The sequence below is a fragment of the Acomys russatus genome, chromosome 22 (genome assembly GCF_903995435.1).
Source record: "Acomys russatus chromosome 22, mAcoRus1.1, whole genome shotgun sequence".
Classification (NCBI taxonomy): Eukaryota; Metazoa; Chordata; class Mammalia; order Rodentia; family Muridae; genus Acomys; species Acomys russatus.
This window is the reverse complement of record NC_067158.1, coordinates 34,972,673-34,993,146: the sequence shown is the minus strand read 5'-3', so window position 1 is coordinate 34,993,146 and position 20,474 is coordinate 34,972,673. Positions and strand designations below refer to the sequence as shown.

General features: G+C 41.6%; 1 protein-coding gene across 2 annotated transcripts in view; it reads left to right on the top strand.

Annotated features, from left to right (window-relative positions):
* Tapt1 (transmembrane anterior posterior transformation 1) overlaps nucleotides 1-20,218 on the top strand; it is a 44,853-nt gene extending 24,635 nt beyond the window's left edge. For both annotated transcript variants that reach the window (XM_051164871.1, XM_051164872.1), the window contains exons 4-14: nucleotides 3,873-4,035; nucleotides 4,990-5,125; nucleotides 5,834-5,931; nucleotides 6,099-6,168; nucleotides 9,538-9,618; nucleotides 10,281-10,390; nucleotides 11,908-11,967; nucleotides 12,289-12,357; nucleotides 14,298-14,374; nucleotides 18,361-18,521; nucleotides 19,742-20,218. In XM_051164871.1, the coding sequence (XP_051020828.1) occupies nucleotides 3,873-4,035; nucleotides 4,990-5,125; nucleotides 5,834-5,931; nucleotides 6,099-6,168; nucleotides 9,538-9,618; nucleotides 10,281-10,390; nucleotides 11,908-11,967; nucleotides 12,289-12,357; nucleotides 14,298-14,374; nucleotides 18,361-18,521; nucleotides 19,742-19,971 (1,255 nt within the window). In that variant the 3' untranslated portion in view covers nucleotides 19,972-20,218. The remainder of the gene's footprint in view (nucleotides 1-3,872; nucleotides 4,036-4,989; nucleotides 5,126-5,833; nucleotides 5,932-6,098; nucleotides 6,169-9,537; nucleotides 9,619-10,280; nucleotides 10,391-11,907; nucleotides 11,968-12,288; nucleotides 12,358-14,297; nucleotides 14,375-18,360; nucleotides 18,522-19,741) is intronic.
* The last annotated feature ends 256 nt before the right edge of the window (nucleotides 20,219-20,474 follow it).

Below are 20,474 nucleotides of genomic sequence, written 5' to 3'. Positions count from 1 at the left end.
GAAAACTGTTCAGTTTCTCAGTTCAGGAAAACATCTTGTTCTTAGTACTTTATTGCAGTTTACTTTAAAATTATAAAGGGCCTTCTCTTAAAAATATGAACCACATGGAACACTCATTTTTAAAATTTCAGTAGTATTTGTCCTCTCCACTCCTCAAATATGCATATTTTACAGTGAGATAAATCATGCTAACCCCTGGCCTCTGTTGGAGGCTTGAAGTTAACTGGCTTGGTTGTGCCTCTTCCTTCTTGATCTTGCTAGTACAGGTTTCATTCACTTCAGCAGAAGAATATCAAGGGGTGGACACCTCCTAGTGAGCATCTTTCTTTGCTGCATAGTTCTACTTCCGTGAATCGAATAGCACTTTAAACAGCTCAGAGATACTTAGTAGTAAAATGTATAATATGAAATTGTCATTTGTAATAACTACATTATAGTGGAAGTATTTGTAGTGATTAAACAGTAAAATTTAGAGATATAGAGAATCTATTTTCTGTATAGGTGTTTTAACTTGAATATCTTTTAAATTGTGTTAAATATCTTATTTTATTGTAAATTCTATTAAATACCTTATTTAATCTTGTCTTGCCATGGCATGTAACTAAACAGTTGATCTAAACTAAATTAAATGAATGTGGTTTTTTTGGTTTGGTTGGTTTAGTTTTTCTACTTTGTCCGACATCTTGAGAGTTCCGGTATTTGCTAAAGGAACTGCCCGTAACTGCTTTTTAATAGCCTTCATAACTAGGACTTGAGCCTGAAGGATTATCCAGGTATTTATTCTGGGTTGATTGGCAGCATTGTAGGTAAGCCTCTTTGGAGAGTTTGTAATGTTTACAAACTCATCTAAAAATATCCTGGAAGACAGGAGCTAATGCTCTGATTGGTTCACGTTGTCTTAATTAGGTAAACTCATTTGTAAGGTGAGATCTTGGAGAAACTGTGGTGCATATAGGTATCTTTTAAGGTGCCACTCAAGGGGTTTTGTTGTTTGTTTTTGATGCTTTCCTCTCTTTATTAACAGGCACATGTGGAAAGAAGATTCTTGTTTATAGAGGGTTTAAAACAAGTTTTATGTTGTATTCGAAGAGTAGTCCTTCAGTTTGAAAATCTGTGATCGCAGTAGCAGAGTTAGGATGGTAAGGTGATGGCAGATAGATAGCTGAGGACTCAGTGCAGGATATTCTCCTGGGTTTCATACTGTATTGTAGAAATTAATAAAATGACAGGCTTGTTTGTTTCTTAACATAATAATTTTTCCAAATGATAAATTATACAGTGAAATATGAGTTGCTGATTTCTCTCAGTTTGGAGGCTTTTTTCTTTCTTTCTTTCTTTCTTTTTTTTTTTTTTTTTTTTTTTTTTTTAAGTCTTGAAAGTCAGTGATCTTTAATAGCCTTTTAGATAGGGTTTAAATAAGTTTTAAAAGAGCCACACCTGCACTGATGCCTCTTAGCGTGTTGCCTTGCCATCAGTTGGGCAACAGCCACCTAAATCCCAGGAATGCAGGACCATTCAGCATGTCTCTTCTTAATAGTTGAAATAGAACTATGTTTGCTTTTGACAGAAGAACCACCAATCCCAGCCCCAGCCTTGTATGGAGTGGGGCACAAGATCTCCCAGGTCATCAGTTAGTCCTTGGTGCACAAGAGTGCACTGAGCTGGGTGTGTGGGTAACCCAGATGAAATTTACCTGATTTTCAGGAAAATAGGCCAGAGTCACTGTGGGAGGGAGGGGATCAGTACCAGGGAAAGGAAAGTTCTGGATGGAAGTAATGGTGGAGGTGGTATGCTGGGTGCTCTTCTGCTCAGAGCTCTAACTTGAGCTCCAAAGAAAAATCAGTCAGGATTCTACATGTGTTGGAGGGCTGTGATCCAGCTGACAAAGCCGGGCCCATCTCCATGTAGGCTCACTGGACTGGCTTCCCATCCACTATAACCCTTCCTGTGGAGAGCAAGAGTGCTGTCCTGTGACAGCTGCCTTCAGAGCTGGTACCGCAGCCTAGTTATAGGAACAGTTTGAAAGGCTTACACATTCTGTTGAAAAGCCCTGCCCATGTGAACAGGCTGAGAAGGAGCTGAGCAGAAAAGATAGCCAAGAAACTCCCAAGAGGTAGGTGTGTGGCTCAAAGGCCGGGGCCCAGTAGCAAATGAGTTCAGCCCACACAACAGCTTGGTGAAAGAGAAGAGCCCACAGTGCCTAACGGACGCTCTTGCTGCTTACAGTTGCATATGCTATAGGTAAAAAGCTGCCAAAACAGAAGCCTGAACATTGATGCAGAGGAAGAAGCCTGCAGTAGCCGTGAACTAATTCATTCTTGCTATGAAAATCGGAACCTAAATTTCTTCTTTTCTGTGTTTTTCCCCTTCATCTTATTGTTTCCTTCCTTAACTTAGGCGTAGTTTCTTTCTTTCTTTTTCTTTTTTCCTTTCTTCCTTTCTTTCAAGACAGGTTTCTCTGTGTAGCCTCTGCCTCCTTGAGCACTGGGATTATTAGGTGTATGCCACCGTTTCAGGCTTAGTTTTTAAGCTCTAGTGTCAGAATAAAGAATCAACTCGTGGATCTCTGTGTGTTCAAGGCCAGCCTAATCTACAGAACTAGTTCCAGGACAGCCAAAACTACATAGAGAGACCCTGTCTCAAAAAACAAAACAAACAAACAAAAAAAGAAAACAAAATTCATTTTTAATTCTAAAAATTTTAAGTCATGTTACAAAGAACTAGCTTCTACAATAAAAGAGTTGTCTTATAAACACTAACCCACCCACCCACCTCCCAAAAAAGAAAGAAAAAGCAAAAAAGAAGAAAAAGTAAAGAAGATATGAGGTAAGGATTCATTCAGAATTCAATAAATCTTAAATATATAAAAGAGTCACTCAGAGCAAGACCTGATAGCACAGGCCCATAATCTAGCCGTTAGTGAGGTCAGGGCAAAAAGATTGCAAGTTCAAGGACTTTCTGCCTGGGCACGAATGTGACTTGTCTCACTTTTTATCTTTTTTAAGATTAATTTAAATGGCGATGTAGTTTAGTGGCAGAGCATGTGACTAGCATTAACAAGGCCCTGGGTTTGATCTTTACCTACTACCAGCTCTATTCTTGAGGTAAATTACTAATTATACTGGGATCTGTTTCTCGCTAGTGCAACTGGCAAAGATTCAGAAGTGCATCCTGTGTTGTCTTGGTACGTGTGGACCACAGGCTTCTCAATGTGCTGCTAGCAGAAGTATACATTGGCACAACCTCCACAGAGGCCAAAATACCAAGTGAATGTAACTGTGCACCTAGAATTTTTGGATTTTATAATACAGATACATTTTTACACATGTACATTGTGCTAGCTTGTAGTTGGAAACGAACTAGAAATTTGTCAATAATGGGTTGGAAAAATTATGGTATGTGTTCATGGAAGAGACTACATTACTATACAGATGTGTGGGTCTTTCTGAAGCACTGTGAAAGATCTGGAGCTAGGCATGCCTGTAATCCCAGCCTCTGTGTAGCCACTGTTGGTAAATACAGTGGACAAAGTGCAGAGCGAAGTGCATTCTGGGTAGGCAGGCTGACCCAGCAGCCATGATACCGTGAGCTTTGCCTCCCCGAGAAAACTGCTGCTTTGAAGCAGGAACAACAGCGGGTGCACGCCCACTCTCTGCAGTTTTGATCCGATTACAGTCTCACATTTTACATTCTGTATGCAGCAGGAAGAGTCCAGTTACACAGTCATTTTGGTGACTGTCCTTGTTAAAGATTTTAAAACATCAGCCTGATTTTCATCATGACCTTGGTATGCTATTGCATGTCCAGTAAAGATGTTGTGTTTTGAGAACACATAGAGTAAAACTCCTATCTCCATTCCTTGTATGTTTCAGGGACAGGCGTTTGCTTCAGCCTGCACAGGTGTGTGACGTTTTGAAGGGTGTCATTTTGGTGATGTGCTATTTCATGATGCACTATGTGGACTACTCCATGATGTACCACCTGATCAGAGGGCAGTCTGTCATCAAGCTCTACATCATCTACAACATGCTAGAGGTAAGGCCGCCAGCTCCCACCGCCCGCTCTGAAGCTGCTGCCTGCACACTGGCCCCCACTCAAGCCCTCAGGCCCTGGCGGGCAGTGTGGGGGAAGAGCATTGCTTATGGCTTCTAGTACAGGCGCTTCGTTCATTGCAGGATCTCGGTACAATGCAGATTCGAATTTAGAGGGCCTTGGGGACTGAGCTTTTACGGAGGTGGCACCTGAGCCATGGCTTCTGGGTCATACTTGAAGGGAGCAGCTCCTCAAAGCCAGGTGTGTCCTCCTCCACTTAAGGCAGTGGTTCTTAACCTGTGAGCTGGGACTCCTTTGGGGGTCAGCCAACCCTTTCGCAGGACTCACATATCAGATATTTGCATTGGAATCATAACAGTAGCAAAGGTACAGCTGTGAAGTAGCAGTGAAATCACTTTCTGGTTGGGGATCACCATAGTGTGAGGAACTGTGCTGAAGGCTGGCAACGTTGGAAAGGCTGAGAGCTGCTCAGATTCTCACGGCCTACACAGCGCTAAAAACACATGCTGTCTGTCCAATCGCAGACTTACGAGAACGTACTTATGTACTATTTTCGTGGGTTGTTTGTTTGTTTGTTTCTTGTTTTGTTTTGGGGTTTTTGTTTTGTTTTTTGTTTTTTGCAAGAATTTTAAGGATTCTGAGTAGCTGTTAATTACTGTGCTTGGCGTACTAAAGATAAATTGCTTTGACGTTTTTACATCAAGTGCCCCAATTTTTTCTAAGTTTTGGTTTTTGTGTGTTTATTTTGTTTTTACAAAGGCCTACCGTGACAAGGCCCTCTGGACTCCATAGATGTATCATGTCCTCAGCATGAGCCAGGGAGTTAGTGCGAGGAAGAGCTAAGCAGGGTCTCTGCTCCCTTGCTCAGCTTCTGACTGCTAGGAGACTACTGAACGGACCAGTTAAGAAACGTGTTCCCACTATTTGTCTCTACAGGTAGCCGATCGTCTGTTCTCCTCATTTGGACAAGATATCTTAGATGCTCTCTACTGGACAGCCACAGAGCCTAAGGAAAGAAAAAGAGCACACATCGGAGTAATTCCTCACTTCTTCATGGCTGTCCTCTACGTCTGTATCCTTTTAGACTTCGTGGGCATTCCAGCAACCAGTGCACTGTACCCCGTGTGTTTGTTTACCTGTCCCTGCATGTAGTGGTGTTTATGCATAGGAAGATGATTTTAATATTCTGTATTGCTTGAGTAAGCAAAGAAAGGCAACTCTAGACTTATTTTTATGTTTACTTTTAAAACCTTGAATTATCATAAAACAGGATGCACATCTCTTAGTCTCTCATCGTTTACCAGAATTTCTTCCATTTATTTAACACCTCTTTGAGGGCCTTCTTCTGTTTTTGTTTGGTTGGCTTGGTGGTGGTGGTGGTTTGGGGATTTTGTTTGGTTGGTTGGTTTTCGAGACAAGGTTTCTCTGTGTAGTCCTGGCTGGAACTCACTCTCTAAAGCAGGCTGGCCTGGGACTCTGCCTGCCCCTGCCTCCCTAGTGCTGGGATTAAAGGCTTGTGCCAGCACTACCTGGCTAATCCATAAGCCCTGTGCGAAGTCCAGAGAAACAGTTCTACACAGTAGATGTGCAGATGTCTTCCCTGCTTCTGCTTCCTATCAAGTTTACATCAGATAAATGGAGGAAAACTGACCAGAAGAAAATGTTTGTCGGTCAGATTTGATTTAGAAAATATGGTCATTTCCCCTAGTTTTTACTTTCAAATTTTCATGACATTGTGTTAATAATTCGGAAACAAGGGTTTTCCTTGACTTACTGTTAGTTCTACATGCCATTCTCATCATGGTTCAGGCGACGACTCTCAATGTAGCGTTTAACTCCCACAATAAGTCGCTGCTCACTATCATGATGTCTAACAATGTGAGTACGCGATGGCATGCCCATTGGGCGCTCAGGACGTGCTCACGGTGATGCTGTGCGTGAGGAGACAGTCCCGCTCACCTGTTAGTCTAAGAAGCTTTTTGTGAAGAGAGTTGATTTTTATGACTGTTAAACTGATGAACATGGTATTTCTGTTGCTATTTCAGTTTGTCGAGATTAAAGGAAGTGTTTTCAAGAAGTTTGAGAAGAACAATCTCTTTCAAATGTCAAACAGTGGTAAGTTGTTAGATTCTGATGGTAGCTCTAATTAACATTCATTGAAAGTTGCCATAAACAAATGTTGAATAACATTTTAATAAAAAGTAATTTTATTTTAAAATGAATTTTTCAAAGGTTTAAAAATCATGTTTTCTAAAATAGATCAATATTTAGTGAGGTATTTTCATCTAGTAGTGGTCACATCTGGATGAGGTTAAATGAAAGAACTTTGACCCCAGTACTTCAAAAACGTTAATTCAACGTGGTTTGTTTCCATACGCATAAGTGCTACATCTTTAAATTTTTTTAATAAAATATAGAAGAATATATTCACAAGTTTTGTATAGGGAAACATTTTTAGAGACTACACAAAAAAATTACCGTAAGAACAATATATAAATTAAGCTTCAAATTTTAAAACAGTCTATGCTGAGTAAAAATAAAAAGGCACCCCCACATGGTAGTGGCACATGCCTTTAGTCCCAGCACTTTGGAGGCAGAGGCAGGTGGATCTTTGAGTTCCAGGCCAGCCTGATCTACAGATTGAGTTCCAGGATAACCAAGGCTACACAGAGAAACCCTGTGTCAAAAAAAAAAAAAGAAGGGCTGGAGAGATGGCTCAGTGGTTAAGAGCACTGACTATGCTTCCAGAGGTCCTGAGTTCAATTCCCAGCAACCACATGATGGCTCACAACCATCTATAATGTGATCTGATGCATACTGTATACATAATAAATAAATCTTTAAAAAAAAAAAATTTAAAAAAAAAAAAAAAAAGAAAGAAAGAAAGGAAAAGACAAGACCAGAGAGGTGGCTCAGAGGTTAAGAGCCGGCTGCCCTGTCAGAGGACCTGTGTCTGTAATTCTAGTCCCATGAGATCCAGTGCATACATAAATGCAGGCAAAATACTCATACACTTAAAATAAAAATGAAGGGAAAATATTTTTTAAAACTGAAAAGGCAGACCTCATTTATGTTAATAAAATGAGCATATATATGTGTATGTATATATATGAAAAAGGATTTTATCATTTACTATCCCGAATACATATTGTATGTCCTACTAATTAATTATGAAAGAGTAATACGACTTAGAGTAGCAGAAGGACTTGGATTTTGAAAATTAAAATACAGCTGGGAGTGGTGGCGCACGCCTTTAATCCCAGCACTCAGCAGGCAGAGGCAGGCGGACTGCTGGGAGTTCACGGTCAGCCTGGTCTAAAAGTGAGTCTAAGACAGCCAAGGCTACACAGAGAAACCATGTCTCAAAAAACGAAAGAAAGAAAGGAAAGAAAATGAAAATACATGACTAGCCACTAAGTTCACAGAACAGTGCCTAGCATCATTCTGGAAAATATCTCTAGGGAAATACAAAGGAAAGTCAAATAAGACATCGCTGCATTATCTAGCAGAATGCTCTTACCAGCTGATAGTGCCAAATGTGGGAAGATAGAGGCTACCCGGGTCTCCTGGTATGAGGTGAGTGTGAATGCCCAGCTACACTGGAGAGCTCCGGCTCAGCTCGCTTTTTGCCTCCATTATTCTCAGAAGCCTGCTTAGCTTCAAATGACGTGCTCCTTTCCCTTCCAGATAATTGGCTTAAGAACCAAGTTTGTCTCATACAGCCCCTCTCAGTGGGACGGCACAATGAGTACATTTCTTTGTTAGACTGACTACATTGTTAACTTCATTCATAAAATTTAGGGACAATTTAGAGGCAGATTTGTGAATAATAAAATTACAGCTAAAGATACTTTAAGAAAAACAACTCCATCAATTAAGATCCTTCTCTAGCTAAGTACAGAGAATATCTCCTCTTTGGTCTGACTTTGCTAGGAACTATGCTAGAACAGACCTTAAGTTACAACCCCTTTGAAATCGTGTGAAAAAGTACACACTGTGTTGTGGAGCTAGTCAAAATGTATACTTAAAAACCAGACATACTTTTCCAATTTTATGATGCATTTCAGAGGAGGTGTAGCTGTGCTCTGTGCCTCGAAACTGATTGCTATAGATACCTTACACATGGCATTGAATAACAATTGACACTCTTGCTTCACAGATAGCACAGCGTTTGTGCCCACAGAAAGTACAGTTCCGACCCACTACAAGTGAAGCGCTTGGCAGCTCTGGAGGGAAGGTGCCAGCACTGCCTGGAGGGGTTTAAGAATGTAGGGCAGGCACAGACAGTGAAGGTAGCTCTCCTAGAGGGGATGGGCAGTGGGAAGAAAGGCCAGTCATACTGTAGAGTGACAAGAGGACGTGGAGAAGCAAAGATGCTCCCACGGAGGACAGTGGGGTGAAGTTGAGATGCAGGGTGCTGACAGGTAGTGCCACTGTTGGGTGTGTGGACGCTGTGCTATGTGAATGAGTTTCTAGCCACTGCTGCCAGACTTGTGCAGATACACAGATGATGCATGCTTACTGTCACACGTACTTATTTCTAGACTACGTGGTATCTTGGACTCGTAGAAAATAACAGCTGAAAAATATATATATATATATAAACTGTCGTTAACACAAATTCAGTTCTTTATTTTCACTAAATTTATTCTAATTAATCAGACAGTTATTAACATAAAGTAAATACCACTGTGAAACCTAATCCCGCACATACACATAGTAACGAAATTCTCTACATACCTCCAAGCAGTACGATTACAATGGCAGTATTCTCTTAAGTAAGAAATCACATGGTCATTTCTTATCAGTTTAGATGCTTCCTGGAAGTGCACAAGTTTTATTTTACCCAAAGTCTTGTATTTTATTCTTAGTCTGTTTTTCTCCTATAAAATGAAAACAGTTGTCATGTATTCCCAAAAGACCACTGGGGACATTTAATAACCCAAGTTGAACAGTAATAATTTTTTTTAAGTTTTCTTATAAGAAATATGTTGGAAATTGAAGTAATGGCTTGCATACATGTGTGAGTGTGCATGCATGTACACATACATGAACGTGTGCAGACACACATATGCACACACAAAATAATCAGCAGTGAGCCCTCTATGCTTATGCATGGTTATGGCTGTAGGGAGTATTCTAAACAAACACCACATCTGTACTGAACATGTGCAGACTTCCTACATGTCACTGCTCCCCTACGTAGTATATGGTAGCAACTATATTTGTTGCTCTTAAGATGTATCAGATATTATGAGCAATGTAGAGGTGACAACATCTACCAGAAGGTGATAAGTTATATACAGATACATAGTAGTGTTTTGTGTAAGGGACCTGAGCACTGTGAATTTTGGTATCTAAAAGGGAACCCCACAAGTTCAAAAACAAAAAAACACCCTTAAAAAAATGTCTTAATAGAATTATTTTAAGTATTTCCCTACTTAATACATTTTAGTACTTATCATTCAATTCTCTCTTTTTTAGATATTAAAGAACGATTCACAAATTATGTGCTTTTACTAATAGTGTGCTTAAGAAACATGGAACAGTTTTCTTGGAATCCAGGTAACTCCCTCTTGAAGCATATATGGTATCCTGTAAATTTACTCTTAAGGCAAATCAAGGCCGGGCAGCGGTGGCACCAGTCTTTAATCCCAGCACTTGCGAGGCAGAGGCAGGTGGATCTCTGTGTAGGCCAGCCTGGTCTACAAAGTGAGTTCTAGGATAACTGGGGCTACACAGAGAAACCCTGTCTCAAAAAGCTAAAACAAACAACACACCCCTTTCATTTCTTTTATTTGTGCTCTGGGTAACTAATAACAAAAACACTATTTTGTATGAAAAGTACATTGTTGTGTGCCAGTATCTCAGTGACCAAGGAGGACCAAGCTCCAGCACAGCCGCTAGGTAGTCATCGTCAGGCCGAGGCAGCTGTGGCGTTTCTAGAGAACCCCTTTCCCTAGTCACCTCTCTGTGTGTGGACTTCTCACAGCAGGGCCTCTGCTGGATGCTGGCCTGCAGACGACATGGTACTAGGACAGTGCAAACTGTTGAATAAGCATTATCCTTTAATTTGGCGAATCATGGCTGGCAGTGAGTGCTGGTTCTCTCCTGTGAATTGAAAATACTGGAGTGTGCCCTGCTGGAGGTCCCGGGAACTGGGAGCCTGAGATACAGGTTCTGTTTATATGAAGAAGTCTAATTGTCTGTTTCTTCCACACTTGTAGATCATCTCTGGGTGTTATTTCCCGATGTCTTTATGGTGATTGCGTCAGAAATTGCTGTGGATATTGTGAAGCACGCCTTTATCACCAAATTCAATGACATCACTGCAGATGTATGTATTTCTAACAATTCATATTTTCTTGACTCCTTACTATCATAAAGGTGTAGCCTTTGGTTTATTGTACTTATGAAAAATGAATTATTAAAATCATACTGTGCCTATTTTAAAAATAGAGCCATCAAAACCTTGATGAATTTGTAAAATATTTCCTATTTAAAAGTTGGCTTTCCACTGGTCATGATAGTGCATGCTTTCAATCCCAGCAATCAGGGTAGCAGAGGCAAGTTTGAAACTAAGGCTACACAGAGAAACTGTCTGAAAAAACAAGAACAAAAAATTGTATTTTAAAAAACAATTAATGAATTAATTAATTAGATAAAAATAAAGGTTGGATTTGTTTGTTTTTGGTTTTTGGTTTTTTTCTTTTTCCTTTTTGTGGCGGGAGAAGGGATTCGTGACACAATTTTTCTATATAGCCTTGGCTGTCTTGGAATTCACTCTGTCGACCAGGCTGGCCTCGAACTTGGAGATTTGCCTACCTCTAACTCCCAAGTGCTGATATGCGCTACCACTGCCCAGCATAAGTTTGCTTTCTCCTGTGAATATAAACAGGTGTCTAAATTCTAAGAGATAAGCTGTACATTTTACTTGTGAACTCTCTTAAAGAAGTATGAGGGATTTGCTTTATGCTGTAGCTGTTCTCTATAGTGCCTTTAGAAATAGGTCTGAGGCTGTAAATCACTACAGATGCAGTGAAGGAGGGGCGTGGCCTGTCACAGACTCATCAATAGTTCCAGAACAGAGAATGGGCTCAGCAGCTTTCTTGATTTTTCTGGAGTTATATTTTTGACAACCATAAACTGGTACTTACTTATTGTTTAGCTCAAAGGTTTAAAGTTGAATGCATTATCAGTTGCAAAATTCTGTTTCTGGTTTGCTGAATGTTTGAAGCATGTTTCTGTGCTTTCAGTAAAGCATTAATCAAAAATGAATTTACCGTTTTCTCTCTTGGCTTCCTCAATGCAGGATGGTTCTTTTTTCATAGTCATTTCTCTGTATCTGAAATTAAATGAAAGGTTTGATTCAGGTAGTTGATGCTGGTTTAATGGGAACGCAGTTGTGGAGCTCCCTGGTGGCTGCTGCAGTGGCTCTAATGTGGTTCAGCCTCAGTTTTTGTCTCACTCACTGTCAGCATCCTTTTCTGGGAAGGTGTTATTGTTGTGGTTAAGTAGAGTTGTAATACTTTACTGTGCACTCAAAATTCCAGAATTAGTTTTTCATATAGCACTGCTTAAAATAGCCACTTCTGCCTAAATTCTAACCTCTGGGAATGAGAGTCATAGGTTATTACTCTTCTTTGAAGCAAATTTTTTTTTAAGCCCATGGATGGAGCAGCTCAGGGGAGTTTAGACTGTCTTGCTCAAGGTATGGGTGTCTGGTTGGCTGTTAGCATCTGTCCCGGAGTAGTTAGGAAGATTTTTTTACCTACAAAATCTAAAGCTTTCCTTTGTGTGTATTTTTTTCTAGACTACATCATTTTTTTTTCTTTTTTTTTTTTTTGCCTTCAGGTCTACAGTGAATATAGAGCCAGCCTTGCTTTTGACCTTGTTAGCAGCCGACAGAAAAATGTAAGCATTTCATTAAAGGTGTTGTCTGACATTAACTTATCAGCGCTTAAATGTACTGCAGATAAAACTACAGACTTGAACTTGTTTCTCTAGACACTAAATATTTAGGCAGTAATACCATTAGCTAGCAGATGTGCCTGCAACATTGTGGTAATGGCAGAACTTCTTATTAGAAATGTGTGCTGCTCAGTTAGGCTCCTGCATCCTTCTGCTGAGTCCCACAGCTGATGCTGGCCTCCTCTGCTCAGAATGCATGCTGACACTGAATGGTGCTTTCTAGACGCTGATAACCTAGCAAGTCCTCTTTTCCTTTCCATGCAGGCATATACAGACTACAGTGACTCAGTAGCACGGAGGATGGGCTTTATTCCTCTCCCGCTAGCTGTCTTAGTAAGTTCATGCTTTTCTATTTTTGTGATGACATGGCCGTCATCATAAAACATCAGTATATATTATCAGTAACTTTGTTTCAACAGGTCTTGGTATTTTAAAAAATGGTAAGTAACCGCCAGGAAAGTTTGTCTTAAATTCTAAATGCATCATTCCTTTGGATTTTGAGCTACTCAGAGGGAAAGTGGCACCATGAGACGGCTTATCCAGATAGCTTTCCTAACAATGAGGCTATTCTTTTTGATTATCCATTGGGCAAAGAATTTTCTTCTCTAATGGATATACCTGGAAAAGGCGTCATCACTTGATCCTGATTCTAGAGACACTTTGACAGTTATGTGCTAGCTGCCATCAAGTGCTGGGAAATTATAGTAAGGAAATAAATGCAGAAGGCACAGCGTGAGTGGTGAGCAGCACCAAGCATTGCAGTGTGGGTAAGGGTTGCTGACTCCCCTTCTAAACTACTGGGCTCAGCATGTAAAACTGCCTTTTTCATCAGAAGCAGCTGTGTACAGGTCAGCTAACAAATGTACAAGAAAGCTGGAAGTCATAGCAACTGTATTTAGATTGGTTTACCCAACAGTTTTAGATGATAGGATTAATGTTAAATTTCAACAGATAGTCATATCCTAAACATTGTTATGGTTTTAATCAAATTTATTTTGCTTAGGAAAAGGAACTCCTCTAAAATTTTGTAGAAATTCAGATTTTATTTTATTTTATTTTATTTATTTATTTGAAGCTCAGATTTTAAAGATTATTTAGTGAGTTAAAGAAACTGAGCCGAGCAGTGGCGGCACATGCCTTTAATCCCAGCACTCAGGAGGCAGAGGCAGGTAGATCTCTGTGAGTTCAAGGCCAGCCTGGTCTTACAGAGTGAGTTTCAGGACAGCCAAAACTACACAGAGAGAAACCTTGTCTTGAAGGGAAAGAAGGAGGAGGAGAAGGAGGAGGTGGGGGAGGGAAAGAAAGAAAGAAAGAAACTGAAAAAATAGAATGTCAAATTTTTCTGCTTACATTTTCTGGTATTAGAAACATGATAAGTCTGTCATGGGGTAAATCTAGACAGCTCAGCTGATTTTATAGAAGGGCTAGTTAACAGCAGGAGCCCTTTCTCTGCCAGAGGCTATGGCACAGGCGAGGGCTCCATGGTGGTTTTCTCAGACTGAAATTTGATTGAACATATGACAGTCCATGCATGCCCTTATCATTTCTGGCATTCTTTTTATTTGCAGCAGTTTAACTCTATGCAAGGCATTCCAACAGAACCTTGCCATTCCTGGCTGATGCCAGTTACTTCTGCTTTGTTTTCATGTAGCTGCTCCCAGGAGCTGCACCTACATTATGTGAATGTTTCTCTCAGCTGCTCCCACCGGATTCAATCAACAGGCTTCTAGGGATTGTTTCTATATTTCTGTTACATAGGAAACTAGGGACTAGCCATTGCCTCATGGCTTTTAAGTGATTAATTGTGTGCTTAGTTTCTTAAACAATGGGAGTCTTCGGAGATTCCCTTTCTTCGATGTTCCCGGCAAGTTATCGGGTCTCTTAAAGAATTTGAACAATAGACAGGAAAAAACAGGAATGAGAAAAGAAGTAGATGAGCTTCTTCAGACTTACAGAATGAGCAAGGACTTTACAAATGACAGCTGATGTGCACCTCTGTTAGGTGTAAGTAAAAGCGCCATCACTTAAGGTAGGCCTCCTAAGACTTTGAGTGTAGGGGGCAGCTGCACTTGCCTGAGCAAACCCTAGCCGCCACAGATGACTTAGGGGCCAGATTGTCAATGAGTTGCAAAGTCTAGACCCAGCCTCTCGGATTTAGATGCAGATATGCTCTAAAATGTTAAAATAAGAAAGAAAAAATATTTTTAACTATTAACTAATAAATCTGTCGTTGTGTTGTCTGTGTTTCTGTGTTTTGGTTTGTTTCTGTTTAGCTCATCAGAGTTGTAACAAGCTCAATTAAAGTACAAGGAATCCTGTCCTATGCCTGTGTCGCACTCTTCTATTTTGGGTAAGCTTGACTATTCTTGAATATGTTTTGACTTTATAGTAAAGTGTGTAGAACTGCAAGATGTAATACAAGCTAATTGCATCCAATATGTTTTTTCTATTCTTTGTACTTAAGTTCTTTACTCAAAAGTTTATGATAAGGTCTTTTTGTTCAAGATTTATATTTCTTCTATACTTGGTTCTTTTAGGGGAAAGTCTTTCATTGCAGCCTTTATCCCATATTTAGAAACACCTTTGGTTTATTCAGCATACTGGCCTTCTTTCACATCAACCTCACGGATGCAAAAAATGTAGTTTTTGTGGCTATAGCCAAGTGAACCTTCTGCAAACTTGTTGGTCCCAACTAGCTTACATTTCAGTTTGGGAAACAAAAGCATGAAGGAAAACACTTTTAAGTAATTTCTAAAAATCATAAATAGTAACAAGAAAATAATAACAATATAATAATAATATTGTTGAGTGTTATTTTGCCACTGTTCAGTTTTTCAAAAAGTGAACTAAAGTAAGTAGCTGGCCTGAGTTCTGATGACTTTGCCCAAAGAGAAATCTGGGAAACCTGTGGCTGAGCTGCTGTATGTGGGTACATGGGCGTGTGTGTTGGGGAGCGCTGGCCTATGGGAGCGTATAGCCCTGAGCACCTCCAGAGGAGAAGGTTGTGGAGCAGATACACAGAGCAGGGATGATTTCAGCCCTAGGTTTCCACCGAGTATGGTCTCCAAGATATCTGTGATGTTCCAGTTTCACATTCGAGTGTTTCATGTATCTTCCTGGTACCCACATGCTGCCTGGCATGTGACAGGTACCAAGACTGTTCTGTGCAAACAACTCAGACATGGCCACTCCCATGGGCTGCACTTGATAACCCCCATGTATTGCAAGAAATGAGTGCTTCCCAGTGCCTATCTCAGCCCTCTTCCAGAGCTTTGTTCGGGTGACATGACTGATTGCAGTGACAACACTGGGGTGTAACTGAGTGAGTGCTGGGAGTACAGGCATGTGCCACCATACCTGACTTATGCTGTGCTGGGCATTGAACTCGGGGCTTTGTGCATGCTAACTGAACTACATCTCCCTGTTGTTGTTTTGAGACAGGATCTCATATAGTTCAGGCTGGCTTTGAATGCACTATGTACCAAAGGTCCCATGTACCATGGTGCCTCCTGAGTGCTGGGCTTACCGGCATGCCCAGCATACCCAGCTCTCTTAAGTTGTCTGACATTTTTACATTCAATTATACAGTACTAGAGATTTCACCATGGAGTTTCTTCTCCAGGTCCATGCCAGAAAATTGACTTTATTTTTTGTGTTCTGGACTCTTCGCATCTTCGTGCATTTTCCCTGAGCTTTGTCTTCTTTGACTGTAATCACACTGGTGTTCTCTCCCTCTCCCTCTCCCTGTTTCTTCTTTTCTTTTACTAATATGCCAAAGGTGTCCTGACTGCACACTGCTGAAGACAATGTCAAAACTTTAAAGTATGAGTTATTTTTGAGGATTAATATTTAAGGAGATTCTTTGTACTTAGACTAAAATGTTAAAGTATTTTTTTTTATTTATTTTGTTTCTCCCCGTACCCCTCCTTTTTAAAGATTTATTTATTTATTATATATACAGTGTTCTGGCTGCATGTACAGAGGGCGCTAGATCTTATTACAGATGGTTGTGAGCCACCATGTGGTTGCTGGGAATTGAACTCAAGACCTTTGGAAGAGCAGCCAGTGCTCTTAACCTCTGAGCCATCTCTCCAGCCTAAAGTATTTCTTAAAAACAAAATATAAGCTGGGCATTGGTGGTACATGCCTTTAATCCCAGCACTCGGGAGGCAGAAGCAGGTAGATCACCGTGAATTCGAGGTCAGCCTGGTCTATGAGTCCAGAACAGCCAAGGCTACAGAGAGAAGCCCTGTCTCGAAAAAACAAAAACAAAAACAAAAACAAAAAACAAAATATAAATCCTGATGCTCCCTCTGAAATGCAGGTTCGCACACCCTGCCTTTGGTTCTTAGCATAGTTCCTGTTTCTACTTGCTCCCATTTTTGTTTAAAGTTAATTATTCTCATAGTTTGAATGTAAATCAACAAAGTGATGCTTGGGTATAGCATACTTGAAAACCTTTGTTACAAAGTTTCTGCATAGTTCTCCAGAGCGGACATGTGCTGTCAGCTGTGGAGGGAGACATGCCCACCACTGCCCTTCTCCATCCATTCAGCAGCCTCGACTGCCTGGTTCCAGGCTCTCGGGATCAACCAAAAAGAAGTCAGACAACTTCTGCCCCTTGGTATCTCTGAAATTGTAGTAGGCAAGTAGAACAACGGGAGACACGTTCTAGAGAGACTTACTGGTGAGCAGTGTGAAGAAACTGTGGAGGTGTACGGAGATGCAGAGTGACAGACAGGAAGGCCGCTTCAGTTGTGAGCATGGGAGGGAGCCATGGGTACCTCTGGGGAAAGGTGGCCAAGGCTGAAATGCAAGTGCTAGCAGCGGAAGGGTTAGCACTTGTCATCTGGGTGCACACTGCTTGCACATGAAATATAAAGGAATGGCTTCAAGTGTGCTCACAGGACCTGTGGTCAAGCAGTAATGGCAGTAGACCTGTCACTTGCTGTGATTGAAGCTTGTGGCAGAAGCAACATTTAGAGGTTAGGAGATGAGGGAGGGCCTGATGCAAGGATGACTGGAATCTGCAATTGGGGATAGGAGATTGATTTGTTAAGTTTGGAATTCTCTTAGGCAGAAACACAGAAGCGGGGGAGGAGCGAAGGTATGGTGTGTGGAGACCCAGACCTGGCAGTGAATGTGCACACAGTGGGCCTGGACCGTGGGCCTTCCCTGCTATGCTCTAGCCCCTAGTGAAAGGACTAAGGACCAGGCAGAAATGCTCGGGATTGCCACATTGACTCACTTACAGGTTGAGCCGCTGATGATTCCATGTTACTGACGGTATTTCATCTCAGGCGCAGAAACACAACCTACTTGTTCCTTCATGTTAGCACTGTCGGTCAAGGCCCACAGGATGTGAGAAGATGTGAACGGGAAGCTGTGGTCTCTAGGTTGTCTTGCCATAATTACAGCAGGCATTTTAAAATATTAATTATTGACCCAAAATTTCCATGTCTGTAATTATAACTATTAGCAATTTATTTTAATAAGGTAAAAGATTAAGCTAACTTTTCTTAATTACAAACTTTTTAATAGAAGCAAAATGTTAGAAATAATCCAGATGTCCAGAAATGGGGCCTATTACAAGAAAGTTTTATACGTAGCCCATACCACAAAGCATTCTTAAGATCACTTAGGAACATTAACTGACATAAAAGAATATTTGTAGACTGTGTATTATATATGGTGCATGTGTGCACACGTGTGTGTGTGTGTGTGTGTGTGTGTGAGAGAGAGAGAGAGAGAGAGAGAGAGAGAGAGAGAGAGATATGCAGGTCACAGCAGCAGAGTCATAAAGGAGCAGGCTTGCCTAACATCTCTGTGCTGAGCATGGCAGTGAGCTCCTCCTAGTCCTCTCCTTTCCGATCAGCTGTGAAGAAGTTTCCTCAAGTCCACAAAGGACTCTACTCACACACTGGCCCCAGGTCCCTCCTCTTGCTCCCACTGTGTCCCCACCACAGCCTTGTAAGTAGGCCCCATTCTGCCCAGTGAGAAAGTACAGATGATATGCTCAGAGCAAACATATGCTGGGGGCCACATAGGGAGTCGGAAATTGTCTTAGTTTTTCTTCATATGAATCTACGTACTTTATAGTAAAAGAATGCATGTTGGATTGTCTGATGTATTTCTTATGAATTAGAGTGTGCCAGGAGTCCCTTTGTGATAACCCCGGGAAATGCAAGCTTTGTGCAAGGAGCTGGTGTTCCATAGCCCAGGTCCTCTGACTCCTGGGCCTGTCCCCTCAACCTCTCCCACAGCTCAAAACCCAGGTCAGGAGCTTGGCTCACACCGTGGCTTAGATGAATTCCCACAACTATGTTTCTTTCTTAGGTTGATCTCTCTGAAAATACTTAACAGCATTGTGCTATTGGGGAAATCATGTCAATATGTGAAGAAAGCCAAAATGGAAGAGAAGCTATTTAATCCTCCCCCAGCCAGCACCCCCGGAAAACCCTCCAGTAAATCCCAGAGCAGGTGCAAGTCCTCTCAAGGTACGCTGCTTCCGTTCCTCATCTGAATTCTTGATGGTAAATCACTGCTCAGCCAAGGCTGAGTGATGCTCAGAGATGTGCTTTCATTCAGCTTCACTGATGGCGCCTGAAAGAGTTAGATTCTAGAACAGATACGCCTAACCTAGCGCTTACTACATTTGCTGTTGCTGAATAGCAAGCATCTATTATTACATGTCATGACCAGAAGACACGGTAGGAGAGGAAACGCCGTGTCTCTGCTCTGGTGAGCCTGAGCGGGACTGCTGGGAGGATGGGGAGGGAGTAAGTGCAGCACGTTATCAGACAGCGGTGACTGTGGTCAGGAAAGGGAAGAGCTGCGACACACACCCACTGAGAGGAACTGAGGAGAGGCCTTCGGTGGTCTGGGCAAGAGGGCAGTCAACACTGAAGACAGTGTTAGGCTCTGCACCTTCTCAGAGTCGCCGAAGACTGCAGGTTCCTGCAAGAGTGCAAACATGGCAGACCTCATCAGGGCGCATCTTAAATAGCAGCACTTTATCTAGAGCTCACTCTGGTTTAAAGCTCTCTTAAAAGGATTGACTCGGGGGAGGGGTGCTCTATGAGGTTGAGAGTGTTAGTGCAGTGGTTGAACACTGAACCTAGCAAGCATGAAACCATGGTTCAGTCCCCAGCACGTCAGGGCAGGAAATGGGGAAGGAAGGGAGAAGGGGCTGAATTTATAATTTTAGGTCAGTGGATCCCAGTGTCACTCAACTGCCTCCAAGGTTCCTGGTCAGGGGCGAGAAGATGGGGGTTCCTTCAGATGTGGACTTCTTACAGGTGATGATGCTAGTCTGAGTCTAGCCAAAGTGTACAGACCCTATGGTGGAACACCATAGGGTCAACTTAGCCCTTCCCAGAGTCCTTAGTGAAAGCCACTGATGTGCTCCACTCAAGTGATAGTCCTGTGGGTTTGTGGTCATATAGGAGGGAGCTGCAAAGTCAGGCAGGATCTTTCCAGAATTGGGTGATAGAGTTACCTATTGTGTGGGTAAAATGTGGGTGAACAGGGTGTGACTAGTCTCTGAACTGTACTATAAATCACAGCTTGCACAGTATGCTTTTAGTTTTCACTTGTTGTATCTAAGAGGAAAGATAACTTACTTTCCAGTACCCCTGAAAGCATAAGTGGTTTGATAAGTGTTTACCATGTTCAGAGGGAAATCATTTCCTAATCCAGCGACTCTGCTTCCCGACAGGCCTTTCCACAGAAGAAAACTTGTCTGCTTCTGTCACCAGCCAGCCTGTTCATCAGAAAGAAAATGTCATACCCTTACTTGTGACCAGCAATTCTGATCAGTTTCTGACAACGCCAGATGGTGATGAGAAGGACATAACACAGGAAAATTCTGAATTAAAACACAGATCCTCAAAGAAAGATTTGTTAGAGATAGACAGGTTCACAATTTGTGGGAACCGGATTGACTGAATGTGTGGCTAATGAGGTGAAGATGCCGGGCCCTGGGGCCACAAATGCTGGACACCAGGACACACTTGCTAAAAATGGCACTTAAATATTTATTTAAAAACTTAAATTATTAATGGCAAGCAAATCTTAGTATCTTTTCTTCCAGTAATGTGGCCTGGCAGAAGGACAGATCACAGAACAGCGCCGGCCTCTGGCCTTGACTATGGGACACTGATGGACGGTGAACACTTCCTCCTGCTTGGCCAGGCATCGGCCAGAGCACTGCAAGAGTTCCTTTGCTTTGTCATCCTGGGCTTCCAGAGCACTGGGCTTTCCTCGAGGCCTCTTCAGTATAAGAACATACCTGGAAAACTGTGAAGCTTTACCATGATCACCTTTCTAGTCTCATACTATTTTCACAAACTTTCCAAACCTGACTCCATCTGCCAAAGCACTAAAAAAATTATTAAATATAAGACCAGATAAATGTTCTTACCACCAGAGTCATCCTTGGCAACACATCT